Here is a 15,762-nt window from a genome sequence, read left to right on the forward strand (position 1 = left end):
GCAACTGTTTCAAAGATGTGGGCAGCTATTTTGAAAACTCAAGCAATTGTTTCAAAACTACCCACCCTTACATGATCCTTGGTGGAAAAACCATGGTATAATGTGCCCCCAAGCTTTGAACTTTGATAGCAGTCTTGTAATTGCATGCCTTGAAAATGGTGCCTTTGTTAACCAATGTGACTTTGTTGTTAACCACTGTGACTCTGTTAACCCATGTCTCTCTCTCTCTCTCTCTCTCTCTCTCTCTCTCTCTCTCTCTCTCTCTACCTTCACCACCTTCTTACTCTCAAATTTAATAATCACTAGAATCCTACATCTGATATCACATAAAAATTGATACCATGGTGTCCATAAGTACGCATGAGTGCACCCCAACCTATGTTGGCACATGTACAGGAGCTGGGTTATGCAAAGTCCAATAAAGTGAAATGGCCTATGATCTAAGCAACCCACCCAATGTATGCAAAATCTAGTCACCTTAACTTTGTCATATAACTCTTCTCTACTAAAATCTGTATTGGAGACATGATCATGAACTGGTACCATAGTGCCATTCGCATACTCCATTTTTTAAAATGTTAATAAGACACACAATTGGTGACCATCATCTCTATACAACACATATATTGATTATTTCTATACATCACAAATTTATTATCCCAAGATAGTAGATTTTGTGATTTGTGAAAGATGACAATTGAGTTTTATCATTGTGGGTCATATTATGGTTGTTAAAACTGGAACATTGATGATCATGTCTCTAGTTTGGAATTTTGTAAGAAATTAGTTAGACATGACTAAGACAAAGTGTCTATCATGTGCATACATAGGGTGGGTTTCGCACTTCACATGCATGTTGACATGCCATCTCACTTTTTTGGACTCTATTTAGCCCATCTAATTTTTATACATGTGCTAGCATAGGTTGGAATACACTCATGTCCACGTATGGTCACTATGGCATAATTGTCCATGGGATTATTTCAAAGGGGATGCCAATCATTATGGAATTTGAAGACTAAGAGGGTGGTGAACGCCCAAATTTTTTGCTAGGAATGGCTTTCTCAAGTTCATAAAGAGATGCACTCAATGCCAAGAATGGAAAAAGAAAAGTCCAATACCAAACTAGATCATCCCCTATCCATGCCATAGAAACCATGGGAAGACGTGAGGATGGACTTCATCTTGAGATTGCTAAGGATACTGGACAGAAATACCATCATGATTTTCATGGATGGATACAACAACATGGCCCATATGATTGGTTGTAAGGAGACTACTAATGCTCCAATTACTACTAAACCATTTTATACCGTAGTGGTGAGATGCCATGGGTTGTTGGTGAGCTGATATCACCTTAGATACAGACAGATGATCAAAATGCGGTAGTGAACAAAAGTCAAGGCAATATGTTGTGGTGTACTGTACGAAAGCATCCCAAGTTTTGGAACACCTATTTAGCACAAGTAGAGGTTTTTTACAATACTAGCTAGAGTAGACCTATAAGGTTGTCACCATTTTATAGTGTACCAGAAACACCCTAGTAGGTACCTTATATGGGATGAGTGGTGAAAAGAAAAGTACAATAGCTGACCAATTCATAGAAACCAAGCAAGACATCAAAAGCTTGAGGAGTGAAACTCAAGCATAAGAGGCCTTCCATAACATCGATAGGACAATTAGTTTCAGCATGGCAATCTTATATGGTTGTATTCTAGCAAGGAAAGCTATCCCATGCAGATGCAACAAGCTGAAGAGAAGCAAAATTGAAGCATGTAAAGTCATGAAGGAGATCGTCGTCCCAGTGTCTACAAGGTAGAGCTACCAATAGGTAGGACAATGAACCTGGTAGGGGCAAACAAATTGGTCAAGGAGATAAAGAAGATGACCACAATGGTTCTTTAGAAAGATGAATGGCCCTCAACATCAATGAACGATCAATGGACAAATAAAGACATGTGTGAATGCACTTGGATATCTATATCATTTGCTATAAGAGAAATATCAAAGAAGAAAAGAAGTAGCTAGGTTGAAAGAAACCACCTAGCTTGTTTGTAGCACTCAATCTCCAATTAGGAGATTGGAATCTCTTAGACAAGGGGAGTTTGAGTAAGCACAAAGCAATTGCAATTGTGCTTGGTTGTATAGATTAATCAAGCCACAAATCAATGAAGAGGCAAGCACATTTGGCATCCTAGTTGTAAAGTAGGAAAAAGGTGGACGTATTAGGGAATTAACTCGAGAGACGTATATCCTCACCTTCATTCTGCAGACTTCCTTAAGTAAGGACATTATGAGATAAAATTGTATATAGTTGAGTGAAATATCCTCTTTCTTCCATCCCAATGCAATTGTGAATACAATCTACAAACTTTTACAATTTCCACTTTGTCGGCTCTTTGATGTCCCCTACGTTGAGTGCTACAGTATTATGTGAGTGTGAGAGAGAGAGTGAGAGAGAGTGTTTACCCTTGTGTTTGTCAATGGATGTGTGCACGTGATGTTGAGCAGAGGAAGATTGCTTGAGAGGAAGCTTGAACATTTGAGCAATGTGAAGTTGTCACAATCACACATATTGCAATGGAGGGGTTTATCAGTGCTTCCAATGAGTGATTGATCTCATCATACCTTTCAAAAAAGTATCCTTGAAGGCAAGGCAAGGTTCCAACTAGAGCTAGAGCTCCATTTGATGCTCCAATGAAGAGAACTGAAGGGCAGATTCTAGGCAACTTGACATACTAAAGCAATGACAACTTTGTCATGCAAGCTCTGTTTGAGAAATGGCTTGGTGAGCATTGGTTCACATATAGACCAACAAGTTGAGTGAGCTTAATGCCATTTGGAAGTGTTTTGGGTGAATTATGCACATTTTTGCAATTTAGGCTTGTTATGGTAAGTAGCTTCTAAAACATGCATGAGTGTTCATTTTGGTACATGCTTTGGTGGCTAGAAAAAGGTTCATAAGAGGCTGAGTTTGGACTGAAATAATGGGGCTTTGGTGTGTAGATTTAAACCATTGTAGGGGGTGGCTGATGATGCAAACATGGTAATGGATGATTGTTGATCCAAACTGATGAGGTCATTGACAGTTCACCAAAGGTGGGTGGTTATCGATCCAAAACAAATGAGGTGGTTAGTTGTTGACTCAAACAAGTGATTGTGCATGCCCCCCTTTGATATATACTGAGGCAATGCTTAAAAATGATAAGTCATAAAGGCAGTAAGGTGTTGGCGGGTTCCTTAAATTCTTCTTGAAAAGGTGAATATGCCTCCAAGGAATGTACATGTTAAGTTCCACTATGTGAATTCTCTGTTTACATCAATTGGTATAAAAGCAAAATGGCTCATGTCCTTTCCTTGCACCATCAACGGCTATGGTAATCTTCATCTTGACCGTCCGCTTCATAGACTCACCAGACTCACACCACGTGTCCCACTCGCACAATTGAACTCCTACACGTGTGGCACATGTGTCGAATCTCCACCACAATGAGATCCACATACGTCACATGCTAGCTCTACATGCAAAAACCACCAGTGCTTGCTCGCCACGTGTCTGATCTCATTCCTGTAGTTGTCGATGGCCGAAAATCAACAACAATAGCAATCACTGGCAATGGGTCAAAAACTAGAAACCGGCTTTTGGCTTATTGGTTAGTTTGCCAGTTTCACCAATTTCCTCTCGAGAGCCGCCTCCCACTGCTAATTTCGATTGGGTTGCCTGTTGCACCACTTTCCTCTCGGTTTTTGCTTCTTGCCGCCCTTTTGCTGCTCTGCCAATGGCTAGGGTCGGCAGAATCACGATCCCAACCGTCCAACCGAGATCCTTCCATAATGGAAAAAGTTTGATGAGGTGCATTACCACATCTTGGTAAAATGACCCAACTAATGGAACATTACAACCATCATCAAATCAAGATCTGCACGATATTCCACTCTGACAAGCACAAGAATCATGAAGTTTCATCCAAGAGAGCACCTCATTCCCATCTAAGTGTTCTCATGAGCCCCTTAAAAGTCACTCGAGATTAAACTAATGGCGCGATGACATGTGGCATAATGGCAGCTTGCAAGATGGACAACCGTCCGATCTGCAACATATCAATGGGTGGCATGTAGCACCTTGAGAGCTGTTAGATTTACACCACGTGTCACCAACTCCCCCAGCTATAGATCGGAGAAACCGGCGATGACGGAGTGAAGGGCCATTGGATTTACACCATGTGTCACCGCCTCCCACATCCATCGACGCCCGAAAATGAGCGCTGGATGCCGGTTACTAAGTAGAAACGAGTGAAACCGACTTTGGGCATTTGGCCAAATGTGAGATTTCCGCGTTTCCTCCCGTTTGGCCAATTGCGAGATTTCCGGGTTTCCTCCCGAGACTCGGCTACCGACGTCCTAGTTCCTACGCTCTGGCACCGTTTAACAGCTACCGGATTTTCTTGGAGTTCTTAGCACGCACTTTCCTCCCTAGGGAGTTACAAGCTTAAAACGTGCCCATCGGACCCCATTTGCAGGGTTGGGCACACTTGTCTCCTTCCTGCTCTATTGGCCTCGGGTTCAGCCAAGCTATCATGATGAGCCCGTCAGCATACTGGCTCGCCTTTTCCTCTCCTCCACCTTCATATTCGCTGCCACCGGTCTCTTTGATAGAGCTGAATCCTGTTGCAAACAGGAACTGGAGTAATTCTCAGCTGCAAAAGAGTCAATTGGCAGTGAAGGCTCACCTTTTTCGAGTCAGGTTTGCTAGTTTGCAGCAAATGTCTTGTTCTTTTCCATAGTAACTGGTTATCAGTTTTCATTATGTGAAGAAAATTTCGTGCAGAGCGCTCATGGCAGGGGGACTTCCAGAGCTATCTTACCGATTGGACAACATAAATAATATTGTAAGTAGCCAATCGATGTGAACACAATGTTTTTCAACGAAAGGGCTGTAGAATTATTGGAAGATCATGGGTCGTAAACTAACATTTTGTGTTGTTCAGTTAGTTTAACGAGTCTGCGATGAGTTCTAATAAATACACCCAAAGGCCTGCAGATTTTAGGCATAGAGCTACCAAGCAGTTGCTGTGGAAAGAGGACTTGTACCACCCCGGTTGGTTGGAAGAGATGGTGGCCAAAATGGAGGCTCAAATGAGAGACATCAGGGAAATTAATGGGGGTACATGGCATACAAAGAGACCGTGCTCAAACCTTGGAGACCCTGGGTTGACGGGGGAGTTAGCATGGTCCGTCCGTATCTTGAAGCCCTGGCGTACACGTGGATGCACACCCACCCCAAAGGGCTAGTGTTTGGAAATTGCTGAGCTTAGAGGAGACACAGTAGTTGGACAGATGGCTGCGCTCCCTTCGGTTCAAGACGTTATCTGCATCATGCAGAATTGCAGGAGAATGAAAGATCTGGCATATGCAAAGCGTTTGCATGCACACATTTGCAACAATGGGCTGCAAGCTCATAGATCTATTGGGAACCATATTGTGCCAATGTTGGTGGATTGTGGTAGTGTGTCGGACGCCCAGAAGGCTTTCAACATGTTAGTTGATCGGAATGAACATTCATGGACTTCTCTCGTTGTAGGAAATGTCCAATGTGGACAAACGCAGCATGCTCTTATCCTATACCACAAAATGCAGGAGAATAGTGTACTTCCCAGCAGGTATACTCTAATAGCTCTATTAAAAGCCTCTGCCAGGATGAAAGACGTTGAAAGAGGCAGAGTCATTCACGTTGAGATCATGCAGAAGGGCTTTGAGGAGAATCTTTTTGTTGGAAGTACGTTAGTTGATATGTATGCAAAATGTGGCTTGCTTGCAGAGGCACAAGAAGTCTTTGACAAGCTACCAATACGACATGTCGTCTCATGGACCGCCCTAATTGCAGGATATGCTGAACATGGACCTTGTGAAGAGGCATTGATATGCTTTGAACAGATGCAACTTGAGGGCTTCTCTCCAGATGCTGTCACATTTGTTTGCATCCTGAAAGCTTGTGGCAACATAGGGGCGTTAGACAAAGGTCGAGAAGTACACATGGAGATCTCAGGGAAGGTATCCGAAAGGGATCTTCTTGTGGGCAACACATTGGTCGACATGTACGCCAAATGTGGCTCGCTCACTGAGGCACAGGAAGTTTTTGACAAGCTGCCGATTCGAGATTTGGTGTCCTGGACTTCACTAATTGCAGGTTATGCTGAACATGGACCTTGTCAAGAAGCACTGAGATGTTTTGAACAGATGCAATTAGAGGGTATTTCTTCGGATGCTCTCACTTTTGTTTGCATCTTGAAAGCTTGTGGCAGCCTAGGAGCCATAGATAAAGGCCGAGAAATACACCCAGAGATCATACGAAAGGGATTTGAATGCGATCTCGTGGGCAATGCTTTGGTCAACATGTATGCCAAATGTGGATCACTTTTAGAGGCACAAGAAGTCTTTAACAAGCTCCGAGTTCGAGATGTTGTAGCTTGGGCTGCACTAATCGCAGGATACGCTGAACATGGAACTGGCCAGGAGGCACTGAAGTGGTTTGAACTAATGCAACTAGAAGGTGTTTCTCTTGATGCTGTTACATTTGTCTGCATCTTGAAAGCTTGTGGCAGCCTAGTGGCCATGGACAAGGGGCAACAAATACATTCTGAGATCACACAGAAAGGCTTTGATGAAGACCTCCTTATTGGCAGCTCTTTGGTTGACATGTATTGCAAATGTGGCTCATTTTTGGAGGCACGGAAAGTATTCTGCAAGCTTCCGGTCCGAGATGTTGTGATTTGGGCCTCACTAATTGCAGGATATGCTGAACATGGACCTCAACAGGAAGCACTGAAAATATTTGAGCAAATGCAAGCACAAGGTGTCTCTCCAAGCGATGTTGTGTTTCTCTGTGTCTTGAAAGTTTGTGGCAGCATAGGAGCCATAGGCAAGGGCCGAGAAATTCATTCAGAGATTTCACAAAAGGGCTTTGAAAGAGATCTTCTGTTGGTAGCTCTCTGATTGACATGTATGCCAAATGTGGCTCACTTTCAGAGGCACAGGAAGTCTTTGACAAGCTACCAGTTCACCGTGTGGTGTCATGGAGTGCAATGATAAAAGGATATGGCCTGAATGAAGAGGGTAGCATGGCTGTGCAATGTTTTGAGGACATGCAAGGGTGTAACACCGGCTTCATATCATCCACTAGCATTGATCTTTGTTAAGACTTGCACCCACTGGTCCGACTGTGGTGTCTTCATCCCCAAGGTTCTCCAAACTGGGAAGAGAAACTCACAGACATGCCCTCAAGTCGGGAGCAAGGGGGGAGGGGGAGAGAGCGGCCGGAGAGAGAGAGAGAGAGAGAGAGAGACCTGCATGAATACAAGTGCATTGGGCAAAGCATCCTTAGATTAGTAGTGCTGAATAGTTGTAGTCAAACTTGGTTGATGCTTCATGAGGTAAGATGATTCTTTGCCTAACACAGCCGAAACTCATTTTCCCAATAACTTTACTAAAAGGAAAGTTTCCATCATATTCAAAGAAATTATGGTCACTAGAATTTGGAAAAAATAATTTAATCATCAAAGTCCATGTATGTGTTAATTTGACACTTACATGAGTTTTGTACGAATGAAGTTGTACATAACATATGCAATGGAAAAACTAGAGGGCATTAACTCCATTCATATTCTTCAATTACAAAATCAATTAGTTGTAAGATATAAGTGTTGGGATATGTGTGATCAAGGGCTTGCTAGGTGCATGTGTGCATCCACTAGCAGTCATATGGTGTTGTGTGTGTGTGTGTGTGTGTAGAAGAGGCACACTTAGTGCCATAGACCATGACATAGGTGATGATGTAATGCAAAGGCCCCCACATGGGGTGGTGCCTATGATTGTGGAGTTCCTATGATTTAGGAGCTACCTCCTTTCATGTAGGAGAGGTGCCATTGATTTAGGCCACCCTCTCTCCCATTCCATAAAAGACGAACTTCCCTCTCAAATCAAGAGAACACCCATTGCTACATCTTTTGTGTTCTCACTCCTCTTACCACAATGCATCTATTCTCCCCCATGTTCCAACATTTGGTATCAGAGCGATGATCTTCCTTGAGCTTTTAGACTCCTAGGCCGCCACCTCATCATCTTCTTCAACCTTCTTCCATATCTCTCCCATTTTTTCCAATTGTCCCCAAATCTTGCAGCATCAATTTCTCTAGATCGAACTGTTAACTTTCAAAATGCTTCTAGCTCCAGCTTTCCCACGCTAGGGCACACCTTTTCAATGTTGGGATTGACGGACTCACAGTCGTGCCGCTTTATTCTTTGCTCGCCAATGTAGCTCAAAATTCCGCCTGTTGGGAGGCAATTTTGCAAAACCCTCTTATTCATAGTGGGGCGACACTATGAGCTTTCTGCTGGTGAAATTTGAGCACCAATCCTTGTTGGAATAAGGAGAAAACGTCAAAAAACCAGTCGAAATAGGTGCATCTCTCCACGGTGACACAACGTAAAATTTTTGCCATTCCTCTCTGCTGGCTATCTTCAGCTTCAATTAAACCCTCCAACTTTAGACTGTTCAATTTGGGGGTAACAGTGATATCTGCTTCTGATATGAACCATTGAATATGGTTAAGTGCTAGAAAGTTTCATTATTATCTCAGTTATCTGTGGTCTTTTGGATGTTTGACCATTGGAAGTGATCTGAGCCATTTTTTAGTCTTATCTTTGGAGCATTGTCCTGCAGTTTGACAGTTTTGGTAAATGCTCATAATGCATTTACGATATATTTTGAATTGAATATGCTTGAAAGCTATTTTTTGAAGCAATAGACATTGTATTTCCTTTATGCTAAGAGTTTGGGGTATCTAATTATCTCTCCAGCAAATTATACTTGTGGACAAGGAGACTTCTTTGTAAGGGACTAGACACTGCCACATTAGTGGTAAGACCTTCCCAATATGCCTTCATCATATTGTTCCTCTAACATTGATTATGTATCTCAGAGCAAAGCATTCTTAAAGAAGCCTAAAATGAGAGTATGTTAAATTACACGGCACAGCAAAACAGAAACTGAATAAAGAATAGAGAGGACACAGCAAACTGGAGAGGAACAAACTTTTCCTTCAATACTGATGTAGTATAGATGATGGCTCCGTCCACCTGTGCGCTCCATAGTGAAGCTTAGATGGCAATCTAGACAGATACTAGGTGAAGAGCTACTAGCTAGAAGATCTGATCTGATCTGAACTAATCTAATACAATGGACTGAGGAGGTCGCCTCTTTATAGCTATGAGGGCGGTAGTCGGATCAACGTAGTCGCTGGAGTCAACCAGTCGACCTAGTCGGTGGAGCCAACCTGCCAACCTAGTCGGTGGAACCGACTAGTCATCCATGGAATATTCAAGGAATATTCTCTATACTATTGCCTCGGGGGCTCCCGCCCTCGAACCCCCACCAGGAGGCCAGCTGGCCCCCGGGCCCCAGGCCCCAACAAGAATAAGGGGCTCCCACACAATCACCTTTCTACCATCAACAGTCTCATTGATAGACCTCATCTGACATGCAAGTCAGGATCCATCTAGTGTCCCGGGCTGACACATGGCTTCTCCTCATATGGGGGCCTTACAACTTGAGCACCTTGGACCACTAGTGGTTACCAAGATGGTGGGGCATTGAGCATATCTAACACCCCCCCTCAATGTCCCCCATAGGTGAACTACCTTCTTGGCCCAATGCCGAGTCTCTGAAGATGACCTTGAAGCTGATCCTTCTCGAGTACCTTGGTGAAGATATCTGCTCCATTTTGCTCTGTTGGATAGTAGACCGATTCCACTATCCCGTCAAATCATGCACATAGTGATACTGAATCTCTATATGTTTTGTGAGCGCATGAAACACTGGATTTTTAGCAATGGCCATGCAACTTTGATTGTTGCACCTTAGCACAGTTGCCTCATCCTCTTGCACTCCCATGTGCCATAAGATCCTCCTCAGCCACACTGATTCACATGCAGCAAAACATACTGCCTTGTACATAGCCTCGGTAGAAAACAATGCCATTGTTGGTTATTTCGTACTGATCCAAGAGAAGATACCTGAACCTAAAGAGAAACAATATATTTCCTGGAATCAACATCTCGAGCCCCCAATCTGAGTCATAATGACCAGCCAAGGAAGTGCCCGTACCATAGGTGATGCCATAATCAAGAGTGCCCTTCACATACCTGAGCACCCGCGTCCCTGCATTCCAATGATTCTCTCGGGGCTTATTGGAGAACCTGCTCAAAACGCCAACAGCAAAACTGATGTCCGGTCTGATGTTGCGCACAGATAGATTAGACTACCGACCAACTTCTTGTACCTCCCAATGTCTGTTGGTGGTGAGGCATCCTCCATAGACAACCTTGCATTTACCTTCATAGGTGTAGCTATCTCCTTGCACTCGGACATACCAAATGCCTTCAAGATCTCCCTTGCATATTTTTGCTGAGAGATGAAGATCTTGCCTGGCTCTTGCCAAACTTCAATCCCCAAACAGTAGTGCATCAAGCCTAAGTCTGTCATCTCAAACTCTATGCTCAACGCCTTTCTAGTCTGTTGGATCATGTCTTCATAGTCACCTGTAATAAGGAGATCATCAACATATAGAACAATAATAGCAGTTTTTCCACCTTTCTTGTACACATACAAGTTAGCATCTGAGGCACATCTTTTGAACTTTAATTTATGAAAGAATTTGTCTATCCATTGGTACCATGCTCTTGGGGCTTGTTTCAGCCCATACAAAGCCTTCTTCTGTTTACATACCTTGTTCTCAAAATGGGGGGCCTCAAACCCAGGTGGCTGAGCCACGTACACCTCCTCCTTGAGGTCACCATTCAAGAATGCTGATTAAACATCCATTTAATAAACTGGCAACTTTTTATGAGCAGCCACCGATAGTACTATGCAAATAGTGGTCATTCTGGCAGTCGGAGCGAAAGATTCTTGAAAATCAAACCCTTCAACCTGCAAAAATCCTTGTGCAACCAATCTGGCTTTGTACTTTTCCAAAGTTCCATCGGCCTTGTACTTTACCTTCCAAACCCACTTGTTGCCAATAACCTTTCTGTTAGGTGGTCGATCTACCAGCTCCCAAGTTTCATTCTTCATGATGATGTCATATTCTACTTGCAGAGCATTTTTCCAATCTCGGTCTGCAAGTGCTTCCTCCAAACTCGGAGGCTCCTTTACTTCTGCAATAATCTCAGCCATCAAGGCCATATTGACTATGTGAGCAGAAGACCTCCTTTGCTCCTTGATTCTCTGAGACCGCCTTGGTCCATTTGCATGCTGCTCAATAGACATAGGCATCTGATTATCATGGTCGTAGAGGTTCCTTAATCATCACGGCAATGGCTTTTCCGGTGGTGTAACAATAAATTGGTGACTTTTACCTTCATCATCTAATATTTCCTCCTCCTTTATAGCTCTTGGGACAGGTCCATAGTGAATTACCTCTTCGCTTGATGATAAAGTGGAAGAGCTCTTCTCTGCCTCCACTGCATGTGGCTGCTCCCTGAACACCACATCGCAACTCGCTATGATCTTCTCTGCCTCTTGGTCATACAACTTATAGGCTTTCTTCTCATCACAATAGCCTAAGAGAAAACATTTTAGTGCTTTTTGGTTGTAGCTTATTTCTCTCTTTGTCTGGTACATGCACATAGCATTCACACCCAAACGTTCTCAAGTGGGAGACAGATGGCTTCTTACTGTTGTAAGCCTCATGTGGTGTTTTACCTTTGAGTGCCTTTGTATAGCTATGATTAAGGATGTAAACTACAGTATTGACAACCTGAGCCCAAAAGTGGTTTGGCAGTTCAGCACCTTTCAACATACACCTCCCCATCTCCACCGTGGTCCGCATTCTGTGTTCAACAATGGAATTTTGTTGAGGTGTATGTGGTGTCGTCGTTTGTTGCTTGATCCCTTTGCTCTTACAAAAATCTCCAAACTCTATAGAAACAAACTCACCACCACCATTCGATTTGATTTTCTTCGCTTTTCTCCCTGTTTCATTTTCAACAAGCTGTAGCCATTCTTTAAATTTACCAAAAGCTTGAGCCTTTTCACGAAGAAAGTACACACACATCTTCCTACTACAGTCGTCAACAATCAATAAAAAATAGGAAGATCCCCCCAAGGCCTGTGTAGGCATCTCACCGCACAAGTCAACATGCACCAACTCTAGAGGAGCGTTTGCTCTATTCTTGCTTTCTTGTGGAAATGCCTTTCTTTGTTGTTTGCCCATCATGCAAGTTTCACATGGTTCTTTGATTTCTACGACTGTAGGTAAGTGAGCAACCATACATTGCTTTTGCATCTCCTTCAGCACTGCAAATCTGATGTGGCCGACTCTTTTATGGTCAAGGTCAGGTATGGAAGTAACTGATAGCAAATTTCTCTTGATTTGTGGAACATACACTTCTTGCCACCCTTCTTTTTGTCGCCACTAGTAGAGGACTCCTCAAAGAGAAGAGAGGGAGAGAGAAGGGAGGAGAATTGTTAAGCGCTGTTACAAGTCCATCAAACCTTGGTGGACATATCCGGAGACACCGCCAAGCTAGCTCTTCGCTAGTCTTTTGTGTCACAGCACTAGCCATCTGGTCACGCAGATTTTTGATTCAAGTTATGAATGCCTCCACTGTCTCTCCTTCATTAAACTTTTGAGCTACGAGCTGATTCTCCAGGTTTTGGATCCTTGTCTAATTCCGCATCTCATACTGACTCTTCAATATGTTCCAGGCCACAGTTGCCTTAGATGTATGTTGAATCAAGGTCAAAACACTATTAGTAGTACTTGTAACCAGGGCACACAGAGCATCTGTGTTCCTGCATTTCCAAGCTCGAAGAAGGTCGACATTAGGAGGTATCGTACTCCCCGAATTTACTAGGTCGGGGGTTTCTTGTGGTTTTGGGTCAGTCCCCAGGTGTGTCTCCAGAAGCTCATATGAATCCATAATAGCAGTAATTTTAAACTTCCACAGAGTGTAGTTCACACCATCTAGCTTGCCTTCAATGAAGGCTAGTGGGCGAATCCTCAACGCTTGGATTGTTGGTGTAGTAGTAGCTGCTGAACTCGAGCTGCTTCCTGTTGAGCTGCTTCCTGTTGAGCCGCTTCCTGTTGCCATCACTCCGTATGCTGTTGAAGCCCTCGCCTCTCTTCTATTCTTTGATCCTTAGAGCCGCCTGGGCTCTGATACCATGTTAAATTACACGGCACAGCGGAACAGAAGCTGAATAAAGAATAGAGAGTACACAGTAAACTGGAGAGGAACAAACTTTTCCTTCAATACTGATGTAGTACAGATGATGGCTTCGTCTACTCGTGCGCTCCCATAGTGGAGCTTAGATGGCAATCTAGACAAATACTAGGTGAAGAGCTACTAGCTGGAAGATCTGATCTGATACAATGGATTGGGGAGGTCGCCTCTTTAGAGCTATGAGGGCGATAGTCGGAGCAACATCGTCGGTGGAGTCGACCAGTTGACCTAGTCGATGGAGCTAACCGGTCAACCTAGTCGGTGGAACCGACTAGTCGTCCATGGAATATTCAAGGAATATTTCCTATACCGTTGCCTTGGGGGCTCCTGCCCCCGAACCCCTACCAGGGGGCTAGCTGGCTCCTAAGCCCCAGCAAGAATAAGGGGCTCCCACACAATCACCTTTCTACCATCAACGGTCTCATTGATAGACCTCATCTGACATGCAAGTCAGGATCCATCCAGTGTTCCGGGCTCACACATGGCTTCTCCTCATATGGGGGCCTTACAACTTGAGCACCTTAGACTACTAGTGGTTACCAAGAGGGTGGGGCATTGAGCATATCTAACAAAGTAAAGCCCTATAATGGTGAATATTTCATCAAGGTGAACACCAAGAAAAAGATATGTGCCTTCTGTGGAGTACCCAATAATACTATGTAGTATTGCCACCTAAAAAGATTTTCTCTATAGTTGCTCTCCAAGAGATAAGCCCAAGAAGAGGTGAGAAATAACTCCCACTACATCTCCAAAGAGAATGAAGCATATTATGTGAAGAAGAGATACATCAACAACAAAGCAAATCTTGCTGAAGGAAGAACTCCATCAACAAATGAAGAATCAAATTTTGTGGTAGATGCGGTTTGGTTTTCTAGAGTCCAATATTTTAAACTTTGGTCATCACTTGGTCATGTAGTCAATTTTGAGGTTCTCTCCCTGGATTAGTACTGCAAAAAGAATGTTATGGTTTTGCTTTAGTCCATATAGTCTTTGTAAATCACCTCTGGTCACCATATGATGTAGGCCATGTGATGTGTGTTTGCTCCCATGGTACCTCTTGCAAACATGAGAAACTAGGTCCACACAAAGGCCTATGATTAATCCTTGTACATGCAAGAGAGATAACCATTTGGGGGGCTTTATCCCATTTTTGTAAACCTTGACCCTTCGGCAGCTTTGCTAGCATGAGATCCTAGCCATAGATTTATCCTTGACCACCATGAGATGGCATGAGAAACTATGTGACTAGATGAATCCTTGACATAGCAAGAGGCAAACTCTTGAGAGGGGGTATGTTGGGATATGTGTGATCAAGGGCTTGCTAGGCGCATGTGTGCATCCACTAGCAGTCATATGCTTGTGTGTGTGTGTGTGTGTGTGTGTGTGTTTAGAAGAGGCACACTTAGTGCCATAGACCATGACACAGGTGATGATGTAATGCAAAGGCCCCCACATGGGGTGGTGCCTATGATTGTGGAGTTCCTATGATTTAGGAGCTACCTCCTTTGATGTAGGAGAGGTGCCATTGATTTAGGCCACCCTCTCTCCCATTCTATACAGGAGGGACTTCCCTCTCAAATCAATAGAACACCCATTGCTACATCTTTTGTGTTCTCACTCCTCTTGCCACAATGCATCTATTCTCCCCCACGTTCCAACAGTAAGCTAGGGAAGTATTATAGTTATCTCCTCCCATTGCATGAATATGTACTGGTGAATAGGGAGATATTTTAATAATCTTGTCATCAAGAGCGAGAAAATAGAAGGAGAGAGCCTCTGAGGATCTTGATTATGGAATCTTGGTGGAATATGCTAATAAAATCTCTATATAATGATAGAGTAAGGCAAGTGGAAAAATTTGATTCATTTTACAAAGGATACATAACCTTGAACAGGAGGGGAAATTTTTGATTCGTTTTACAAAGGATACATAACCTTGAAGAGGATGGGTAGAGAAATCCTTGTCATTGAAGCCTTGAGATTCTCAATATCAAGAGTAATAGGTGATGTCATATGAGAGAAAAATAAATAAAATTTATTTTCCCATTTTATGGAGTAAGAAGTGCCAAAGCACTCATCTTGTGGCATGCTCTTCAATCATCACCTCCAATGCTCAATCACCATTAATCAACCCATTGATCCATTACTTTCAAAGGCCAATCTCCCAAGCTTCTTCAAGATCTTTGAAAATAGCTAGTACTAGCTTGTTGTCCCTTTTATGTCATCGTTATGCCAATGATTTTCAAGCCTACCATGCAAGGTGGTTCCACATGTAGCATAGGGACTTGAGTCTTTTTCTATTGAGGGGAAATATAGTGCATGCAAAGTGGACATGGTGGTAAGATAAGCTTGCTAGACAAACACTATACGCATGAATGCTTCCTCATTCGTGCTGGCAAACAAAGATATGAACGGAATTGATACAAAGGCTACTAATCATGCTGGACAAATTTCAACCGAACAATTCGTTGATTCAACGAT

At 43.2% G+C, this 15,762-nt stretch overlaps 1 protein-coding gene across 1 annotated transcript; it reads left to right on the forward strand.

The window, feature by feature from the left end:
- The first annotated feature begins 4,428 nt into the window (after window positions 1-4,428).
- On the forward strand, window positions 4,429-6,993 carry LOC147882780 (pentatricopeptide repeat-containing protein DOT4, chloroplastic-like). The gene is made up of 3 exons (XM_087400502.1): window positions 4,429-4,744; window positions 4,829-4,889; window positions 5,034-6,993. The coding sequence occupies exon 3, from the start codon at window positions 5,338-5,340 to the stop codon at window positions 6,991-6,993; it is 1,656 nt and encodes a 551-aa protein (XP_087256628.1). The 5' UTR covers window positions 4,429-4,744; window positions 4,829-4,889; window positions 5,034-5,337.
- Window positions 6,994-15,762: the final 8,769 nt, after the last annotated feature.

Source organism: Dipteris shenzhenensis, chromosome 29 (genome assembly GCF_047967505.1).
Source record: "Dipteris shenzhenensis isolate YYH24624 ecotype China chromosome 29, Dip_SZ_1.0, whole genome shotgun sequence".
In the NCBI taxonomy this organism is placed as follows: domain Eukaryota; kingdom Viridiplantae; phylum Streptophyta; class Polypodiopsida; order Gleicheniales; family Dipteridaceae; genus Dipteris; species Dipteris shenzhenensis.

Excerpts from the sequence above, each read along its gene's own strand:
- LOC147882780 (XM_087400502.1), top strand. The coding sequence starts at position 5,338 with ATGGCTGCGCTCCCTTCGGTTCAAGACGTTATCTGCATCATGCAGAAT.